Below are 10,390 nucleotides of genomic sequence, written 5' to 3' on the forward strand. Positions count from 1 at the left end.
TGCTCTATGGAGCACCACTTCTAATGGCAAACTTAGTGCTAAATGCTACCAGTTCAGTCTTTGGGAGATTTTTTAATGGGATCACATTTCAGCTCTTACAAAAGAAATCAGTAGCAAACTAGGATTCACTTTACCAAAATTTTGTTAAATTCATCTCTTCATTAATGGAAGAACTTTCTATAGAGAGGAAAAGAGAACTACAATAGAGAGGAGGAAAGGAACCAACGCCCCAGTCAATAAGCTTCCAGGTAGCCTTCTAAGCAGTTCTAGATGTCTAAAATCTTCCAGAGAAAGAGACACAGACATGCAGATTCACCCAACAATCAACTAGGCATTATTTAGGAACTTGTGCAGTAGCTTCAGTTTTTTCTTTGCAAGTAGACGTTGTGGGTCATCGAAATAGTCAGCTGTCAGTCATCGTCTCACCCCTTCATCACATCAGAAAGAATTTTATATACCCCTGAAAGCACGACTTCCAGAGAGCTTACAGCTTAAAGTTCTAAACTGGAAGATCCCAAACAGAGGCAGACATCATGGAAAACTTGCTTAGCTTGACAATGGTTGCCCCTCCAACGGCATGCCAAATGTTCACAAGACTTCAGAGCATCCTAAGGAATATGAGAAATCATCTATTTTGCATTAGTTGCAATTTAGGCCATTTTGACATAGAACCTAGAGACTTTACAGATAGGGGAGAGTCAGGATCTACATCTGTGTGCTGAGGCTTGCAGTGTGGATGGTCTTGCAAGAAGAACAAGAGTTGACTCAAACCTGGGCCTCATCACGGAGCAGGGTTGGGCCTGTCAGAATGTGTGACTTTGTGTAAAGGAACACATCTCTGGTGCATCTTAGCAAACATTCAAAAAACAGTAGGACCAAGATGGCATCAGACAAACAAGCAGACATGCTATCAATAAAGTGCCATCAAAGGAGAGTAACTGGTGTTCAGTTTTGAGCCTAAAAGGAAGGAATCTCCTAATGACCTCAAGACTACCCAGGGGACTCAAGAAGAGAGCAAGCTAACATTGATTGGATGTGTACTGTGGAGCAGACATGACACCAGATGCACAAAAAGTGAGATCCCAAGCCTAGTAATACACACACATGCACACAATGCATGGCTGAATAGGAGTACTCCCAAAATGCTAAAATAATATATGTAATTATATCTGGGAAGCGATTAATGGCAATTTTTCTTTTCTTTTTTTCTTTTTTCTTTTATTTTCTTTCTTTCTTTTTTTTTTTTTTTTTTTTTAGACAGTGTCTCGCTCTGTTGCCCAGGCTGGAGTGCAGTGGTGTGATCATGGCTCACTGCAGCTTCAACCTTCCAGTTTTAAGCTAACCTCACCTCAGCCTCCCAAGTAGCTGGGACTACAGGCATGTGCCACCGCTCCTTGCTTGTTTTTGTATTTTTTGTAGAGACTGGGTTTCACTATATTGCCCAGGTTTCTCCTTTCTTTATTATTTCCCACACTTCCCAAATTTTCTCCAATGAGCATGGGTTAATTCTGTAATCAGAAAGTGTATTATTAAACAATAACAATAATGGGACAAGTCATCCCAATGCCAGGGTGGAATCCTGGCAACCCACAATGCAAAAAGAAGCTGGAAAACAACAATTTCACCATATACCAACTAGACTTACTTTACATTAAAAAATACTTCAAACTCACTTTACCCAAACTCTGAAGAAACAGTTTGACAGCTATGTGCTAAACAATTCTAGGTGCTGAGAATAGAAGGATGAGTGAAGACATCAGGTCTTATGAGGAGGGGAGAAAAAAGAAATATGTAATTTGTAAAAAGTTAGCAATGCGATATTACCTCACACTTGTTAGAATAGCTGTTGTCAAAAATACAAAAAATAACAAGCATTGGAAAGGATGTGGAGAAAGGTGAGTCCTTGTACACTGTGGGTGGGAATGTAAACTGGTACAGCCATTAAGGAAAACAGTATGGAGGTTCCTCAAAAAATTAAAAATAGAAGTACCATATGATCCAGCAGTCCCACTACTGGGTATATATCCAAAGGAAATGAAATCAGTATGTCAAAGAGATTCTGCCCTCCCATGTTTATTGCAGCACTAGTCACAAAAGCCAAGATATGGAAACAACCTAAGTGTCCATTGATAGGTGAATAAATAAAGATTTGTGATATATAAACACAATGGAATACTATTCAGCCTTTAAAAAGGAAGAAAATCCTGTCATTTGTGGCAACATAGATGAACCTGGAGGACATTACGCAAAGTGAAATAAGTCAGGCAGAGAAAGACAAATACTGCATGATCTCACTTGTATGTGGAATCTTAGAAGGTCAAACTCCTAGAAACAGAGAGTAGAATGGTGATTACCGGGGACTGGGGAGTGGCGAGGTGGATAGGTGAGATATGGATCAAAGGACATAAAATTTCAGTTTGAGAGGAGAGATGAGCCCAGGTAATCTATTGTACATCATAGTGCCTACAGTTAATAACAGTATATTGAACAATTGAAAATTGCTAAGGGGGTAAATTTTCAGTGTTCTTACCATCCACCCAAGAAAATGGTAAGTATATGAGGTAATATATATGTTAAATAGTTTGATTTAGCCACTTCACAATGTATACATACATCAAAGCAGTGTTCTACATCATAAATATATGTACCTTTTACTAATAAACTTTTTAAAATTAAAAATTATCAGTGTTTAAAAAACTAGGGTATTAAATCATTTCTAAGGTCATTTTTAGCCCAAGCACTTCATGATTCTAATGCAAGAAAAAGAATAATTACTGTTCTAACAGAGGAATAAACCAAAATGCTGTTCAGAAGACAGACGAGAGAGAGAGTAATTTAGATTATGGGAATGGGAAGGGGTTGGGCAATGATTTCCTGGAGAAGGCTACAGTGATGGTAAAGCTGGATTTTGAAGGATGACTAGGATTTAGATAAATAGACATGGAGAAAGAGGTATAAAAAGTAAAGAGGGTGGCGTGGTGGCTCACGCCTGTAATCTTAGCACTTTGGGAGGCCGAGGCAGGTGGATCACAAGGTCAGGAGTTAGAGACCAGCCTGGCCAATCTGGTGAAACCCCGTCTCTACTAAAAATACAAAAATTAACCGGGCGTGGTGGCAGGCACCTGTAGTCCCAGCTACTCGGGAAGCTGAGGCAGGAGAATCGCTTGAACCTGAGAGGTGGAGGTTGCAGTGAGCCAAGATAGCACCACTGCACTCCAGCCTGGGCAACAGAATGAGACTCCATCTCAAGAAAAAAAAAAAAAGGAAAGAGGTAGAGTAGGAAAGGTCCATGAGCAAAGGGTTCTGGGTTTATTCCAGGAACAGCAAGTAACTATTCAATTAGCAAACCATGCCAGGGTCATGGTATTTCCTGTGGGCAGCCCCCATATTTAGCATGACATATGCACATATGCAGAGTCTGGGTTTAATGAGACTACATTCTTGCACTCAGCTATCACCTCATCTGGAGGGGGTGGGAAATGGGCTGGGAGTTCTACAACGGCAAGGCTCTAGGCTATTTTTATCACACTGCACAATAGGTGCTCTATTTGATTGACAAAGGAATAACCATGCATAAAGCACTATGACACACTGCCATAAAAGCTGTGTACAGGGTGCATAGGTCACCCGCTCCTGGTGGGGAGGAGGGGGGCTGGCACAGGACAAGCGAGCTTCCTAGAATTGAGTTTGGGAGCATGAGATTCAATGTGGAAGCCAAGATGATGGGAAAGGAGAGGACGTTTGAGCGGCAGAATTAATATGAAGAGCACAGAGAAAAGTGAAAGCTTAACATATAATGAGAATTGAGAATACCACCAACACAGCAGTTGCCTGTGCTCCAAAGCTGTTGGTGAAGTTATAGTATGGAATAGTGAGCAAACCACTGGACTGGGAGTCGAGTGAGCTCCTGCGGGGCACTAAGCAAAGCAAGAGGCCTACCTGGCTCTAGGCACCTGCCACATATTAGGCCTTCACATACTTTATGTCACTGAGTCAGCACAATAGCTCTAAGTGGTAGGTATTATTGTTCCTAATTTAGAGATGAGACAATCGAGGTTAAGAAACTTGTCCGAAAATATACAGCAAATTGGTGGCAGAGTTGGAATTCCAACTCAGATTTCTCCCTAAAACTCACATTCTTCACCCACATGTTCCTAGTATAATAATAATAATTTTTTTAGAAAAGATAGACTAGGTTAGCTGCAGACCCATTTGGCCTTGTGCAAGAATTCCAAAGATGTGATCTTCCTAAACCTTCACCTCCACCATCTCTATAGTGTTAGGTGATGTCAGTTAACAAGATCTACACAGTGCCTCTAACAAGATCTCATAGTGGAGAGACCTTTCTTTTGTTAAGGAAAGAAAGAAATATATTTCCTAAGAAATCTCAAATTTAAAATACAAATACATACATCTATGAAAGTAGGTTAAGTATGAAACTGAAATGTCATTTGTATTTCTCTACTTGGAGTCAGATGAACCCTAACATGATGAGCAGAGAGAAACATAAAACAGTCATGTCCTGGTCACAAGCAGTGGGGCCACTACCTGTCAGCAAGAGTTAACTATCGAATCCGACTGTGACCTCCATTCTAAGAAACCCCATCTCAGTCAGGTTGGACTTAAACCCACTGCTCCAAACAGAGAAAGCAGTAGCCACCTCTCCCTCCCTGGTTTCATCTTTTATAGCTTTACTCATCAGGTCTGACTCCTGCAAACAGGGCAGTTAGGCTGAACAATAGCCCGACTACTAATACGGAAACCAACCCCACCTTCCATCTTTGTAGCTGGCACAGTGTACACATATATTGCCTCCCAACATCCCTGTGGATTAGTAAGTCAAATATTGCTATCTCATGTTAGATGACCAAGTCGAGGCCTAGAGATGGCGCAAGATACAACCAGGGAATAAGGAAGACAATGTTGTAGCTGGGCTTCAAACCTGTGTCTTTCTACTCTTAATCTTGAACTCACATTATCCAACATCGTGGCCAGAGACACAATCCCTCCTCCTTGCTTCCACTCTAGGTCAATGAGGCAACCTCCCTAAGTAGACAATCTGGAATCAAAGCTGTCTTCTGCTTTTCCAGGAGGGAAAAAACGTGTGCTTATCTGAAATCAGATTGTCCTAGGTGAGGGCTAAGAGTGTACTTGCATGAGCATGAAGCACACCTGTTTACATTGTAGCCAGCATTCCACACCTGGCTTCCCTGGGACTTTTACCCTCCGCAGACAGCCTTGTCTCACTCTGCTAGAATCATGGCTCATTCACTAATTAAAGGGTATTACGCACTTCATTGCACATCAGCTAAGAACTTGGAATAAGAAAGCTTATGCTAGAGCATTAGCACTGGAGATGCCACTAGATATGCTTCATAGAAAAAGAAATACAGAGAAAAGCCATCCCCTTGTGACATCCCTTCCCCCATACTTAACTTCTCTAATAAGTCAGCCACCGCACTTAGAGAAAGAAGTCACCTAGCATGGTACAACCCCAGATAGAGCCTCATAAATAAGCCAACTGGAGAGGGATGTGCAGCAGAGAAAATGAATAAGAGAAGGCGGATCAAGTGGCTTCTCCAACAGCCACCTGTCCAGGCTCTCTGTTCTCTTCTGGTAGGGCAGCCCAATAAGGATACTCATATCCCAGGCCAAAAAAAGACAGGGAGACAAAGGAAGAATCGGGAGGAGTACTCCTCACTACAAGGTCTTGAGCAAACTCAGCATTATGTTCCCTCTAGTAAAGGCTCAACATTGCTGCCCACTGTGCCCAGCTGGGGGCAGAGACCAGCCTCCCTGCTGGAGCCTCCTTGGGCTGTCCTGGAGTAGATGCTTTTTCTGACACCCCTGAACAATTTGAACAGCAGCACTGAGGCTCACCCCCTTTTCAATGATGGGGAAAGTCACACATGGAGGGCCAGCCCGAGGAATGGACACTCAAACAGACAACTCTTGAACTTGGTGAGGACAGCAGATAATGACATGCCACTGACAGAGTATTAAATCTTATCCACGGGCAATTTCACTATTTGGGAAACATTACAAAGAGGTTGAAAGCTCAGGTGAACTTTAAGGCCTGATCTTAAAGACCTCTTGGGATCTTAGCAAGTAAAATGATGGTCCAAGTATAAAATAATAGCCTGGGGTCAAAAAACATTTACTTCTAAATGGAACTTAGACATGGATTCAGAAGAAGCCACCAGTTGGACATGCAGTCAGGAGGAAGCTAGAGAACTCAACCCAGAGTCTTCTACTTATTACAGTTTCTCTCTGGGTCACCCTCTGTGTCGTCTGTGTGTTCCATGTGTGTTCAGGCAGACAGAGGAACAGCTGAGTGCATTTCCAAGCTGCACGGTGCAGTGGTGAAGCTGAGCGTTGCCAGGCGCTAGAAAGAATGAGGTGGAATATAGTGATGGCTTCAGCCTCCAAGAATAAGGCATTTTCTCTATCTCTTCTCAAGCCACCTAAGACATCATTTGTGCATGACATGTTTTAGGATCCTGTTTGCTCCATCTAGAAGAGCTTCCAATATTACTGTTCCTTCCCCCAGCTCAGACTGGCTTTCTCTTTAGCATACACTACTGCCGATTTTGCTGTGCTCTTCCTCACAAGACTTAAAAGGGATAATACAAAACAGCTCCTCCAAGAAACAGAGTTCTAGCACACAGACTGCGAGAGGCAATGCTCCCGGCACTCTGGGCTTTTTCAGAATCAGAGATAGCCAACAGCAATCACAGAGGCTACAGGCAGAGACTGGTTATCGCATTAAAAGAACCTCAGAGCAAGAGGCTGGTGAATCCAAGAGGGGGTGGGGAATGGATGCAGCACAGGAAAGGTAAGAAATGTCTTCATTAGGCAGAGGACCCTAGACAAGTGCTGGTGTCACAGGTCAGCCACTTCCCAACTGCTATACCTGCTATTCCCAACTTGCAACTGCATTTTGGCTCAACATTCTGAGACTCAAAAGCTCCAATCCTCCCTAAGGCAGCTATGGGGGAAGCAGCCACACTGGACTTCTGGAGGGTCCCACAGCCCCCGATTCCCAGACTTGCCTGGCAGCAAACAGTAGTCAGCAGCTGCTGTCTGACCTATTATGCCAAGTTATGCCTAGCAGCCCACTAACTGGAGAGAGAACCCTGGCAGCAACAGCGCTCCTCTCGTCCTTTCCTCTCTGCCCCTCCAGTAAGCCCCATCCTGAACCTAAGCCACATCCCCCTCCGCTTTTCCTCTTTACTCAGCTCCACACTCCTCCCCCAGGCTTTCCATTCCCACAGCTGTTCGCCCCCTCCCTGCACCCCTCCTCCTGCATCCACGTCGTTAAGTGATTATACATAGAGAAAACCGAGCCTTTGAGTTTCAAGCCAAAGCTCCCAGACAAGGCAGCCGGGACTGATTCACCCTCACAGGCATCTTCCTGACCGCCTTGCACACGTGCCTCCACCCAGACTCTCCTCTCTGCCCAAGCACTCTGAACATCTCTTGGCTTCAACCTGCCAACAGATCAGATGGAGCCCTGTGGTCCCCAGGCTCTTCTCTCCCCACACGGAGCTTAGAATTCACACAAGGAAAGGAAGCAAGGAGACTTCCACACCTCTGCAGAATCACCTGCTCCAGCAAGCTCCCAAAGCCACCAGAGCCAGGCAGACTGCCTGGGCCCCACACCCCCTTCTCTGACGGCTTTAGCTCCAGCCCAGCCCACAGGATGCAGTGCCTGATGCCACTTCCGAGCAGAGAGAGACACACACGCACACACACATACACACACACAGAGAATGCCACCTCGTCAATGACAAGCTGTTCCAATCACACAGCTCGGACACCAAGCGCACCGGACAACGGACAGCCCAGGCCTCCTCCCTCTGACTGGGAGGAAGCCAACTCAGCACGTCTGGGGAAGTGATCCCCCACCGCAAGCCCCCCACTCACCCTCCATATTTGATCTGACAGCAGTGCTCTATCCTGGCCGGTAGCCTTCCCTGCAACCAGCTCCCACAACTCTGACCAACTACCCTCGTGGCCTTCAGGTGAGGCACTGCTCTCTCTCCTGTCCCAAAGCACAAGGAAACCCCAAACCAAGCAGGAGACCACCGGCGCACCACTTCTCCAGAGGACCAGACAGAGTGAGCTGAAAACCAAGTACTCACTGTGGTGAAGTCTTGGTGGCCACACTCCTGCCCTTTGAACTTGCAGTAGAGCATCATATCCTTCAGGTCATGGCCCACACGGTGCAGGAACTCCAGCATGCTGAACTGCTTGGGTTTGTAATGCTTGAAGTTGGCCTTCTGCCGCAGGGCCTCCAGCACGGAGGGGTCAGCCAGATGGGGGTCCGGGATCTGCAGGTTGACATCCAGCAGGGCCAGCAGCTCCCCGGCATGGTACAGGTCATTGGTGGTGAGCCTGGAGAACCGGAAGCCATTGAGGTTGCAGAGGGTCACAGCTGGGAAGACCAGGCTTTGAGCCACCACTTCGTCCACCTTGGTGACGTGCTGGTAGGAGAAGTAGTAGGACACCCTCTCAGAGCTCTCCACCAGCAGCAGGCCCAGAGAGCCCACGAAGGCCACTGCCCACAGCACACGCCGGATGGTCAGCGGCCCATACACGAAGATGTGGCGGATGCCATGGAGGGTGGAGGTGTTGGCGAAGATCTGGATGCTAGAAGGTTGCAGGCTGCCCTCACTGGGGCTCTCCTTGAGGTCCATCGGGACCCTGTGCAGTTCCGCAACTGGCTTCAGGTTGATCGAATTTCAAAGAAGAGTTCCCAGTCCTCGGGCTCTGCTTAAACCTTGACGTTCAGGGGAGAGAACGCAAGGCAAGCATCGGGCCAGACGCTCTGAGTTTATCCTGAGAGCCCAGCCGCACGCTGACAGGGGTGAGTGTTTATATAAAACCCATTCAAACTCTAGCTCCTGATTTTTTCCAGGCGATAAGGAGGGCTGGTTTTATTTAGGGAGACACCAAGGTGATGTGGAAGAGATGTGGGTGGGAAGGGAGAGCTTAGCCAATGGAAATAAAGTCCTCCCCCCTACACACGCCACTAGAGACAAGATTAAAAGCGAGAGCGAGGGAGAAAATGCTTAAAACAAGTCGCTGAGCAGCTCGGAGCCTGTTAACCAGCGCATAATGCCCCATGTTAACCGTCCTGGGGGATGTCAGGGCGGCCACGCTGATGCACTGCGGTCGGGCGCAGCGGCACAGCCTTCAGAGCCGCCGCCGCTCGGTTCCTTTTCCCATGATGTTTTGGACTCCGGATGCCGTTTCTCGCCGCCGGCCTCCGTCCCTCCTCTCCTCCTCCTCCAGGCCCCCTTTTGTGGGCAGATTTCCAAATGCCAGCGGCCGCTGCTAGCACCGGGGAGAAGAGGCAGCGCGCGGCGCGGAGAGGCGAGGACCGGTATCCGGAGACTGGGGACGGAAGCGGCGGGGGGGGGGGGGGGGCTCAGACCGGGATCCATTCTCCCCCCTGCCTCCTGGGAAAAAAGGGACAACCCCCAGGTCACAAAGCCTGCCTGCTTCCCCCGCCCTAGCTCCCTGTCCCTGCTAGGCTGCTCTGGGGGGGAAGGGCAGGGCGGGGGAGAAGGGCTGGTGGGGGCTGGGGACTTTCTGTAAGTTTTCTTTTTAGCCTTTTTTGAAGGGAGCTAGTGGGGGCTTCTTCGAGGGTTGACATGACACCCTGCCCCCCAGGTGGCAGGAAGACAGTGCTAAACTCCTAGGAGCCAGGTGTGAGGTTGGAAGCGGCATTCCTTTGCATCAATGTCAGGGATCCCAGGTTAGACCCAGCCTGGGATCTCCAGAGGGGAGAATGCTAAAAATGCAGAAGGAAGGGGGCGATCCAAACCCACAGTGCCTCTGATGCAGACAGCGAGGGGGCATTCTAGGAGAGCAGCCAGGAGCCCCTCCTGAGACAGAAAAGCCAAGTTGCCCCTGGAGCCTCAGAGAAGGAGCAACAAGTAGTCCCCTCCCCCACCCCCACATAGATGTCCGGAGAGTCTGTATTTGAAAGAGAAAGACAACTGGGACTCCAGGTAGGACTGGCTGCATACCATTCCATCTGGGCAGTGTGTGTGTGTGTGTGTGTGTGTGTGTGTGTGTGTGTGTGTGTGTATTCTGATCCTGGATTTGTCAGATGGAAGTACAGCTGGAACTATAGATGGGAGCAAAGAATTAGCCTTTCCGCTGCCTACCTCTTTTTTCCTGAAACTCCACTGGCAGTCAGCTCCTGCTGGCAGGTGAGTGTGGCTCACCCTTTGGCCCCATGCCAGAGCTCAAATGGCTAGAACCTACTGAATCAATGGTGCTAAATCCCCATCAGGAGGAAGGGAACAGAAAGTCTGAGTGGCCATCCCAAGCCACACTGCCAAGCTGGGGCAGAGCCACATGGACTCACCTTGATGAG

At 47.5% G+C, this 10,390-nt stretch overlaps 1 protein-coding gene across 1 annotated transcript; it reads right to left on the bottom strand.

The window, feature by feature from the left end:
- Positions 1–7,812: 7,812 nt before the first annotated feature.
- LOC131384418 (acid-sensing ion channel 2-like) lies at positions 7,813–8,937 on the bottom strand. The gene has a single exon (XM_058445513.1). It carries the CDS (start codon positions 8,697–8,699, stop codon positions 7,923–7,925), a length of 777 nt encoding a protein of 258 aa, XP_058301496.1. The 5' UTR covers positions 8,700–8,937; the 3' UTR covers positions 7,813–7,922.
- Between the last annotated feature and the right edge of the window lie 1,453 nt (positions 8,938–10,390).

Source organism: Hylobates moloch, unplaced genomic scaffold (genome assembly GCF_009828535.3).
Source record: "Hylobates moloch isolate HMO894 unplaced genomic scaffold, HMol_V3 SCAFFOLD_10, whole genome shotgun sequence".
Taxonomy (NCBI): domain Eukaryota; kingdom Metazoa; phylum Chordata; class Mammalia; order Primates; family Hylobatidae; genus Hylobates; species Hylobates moloch.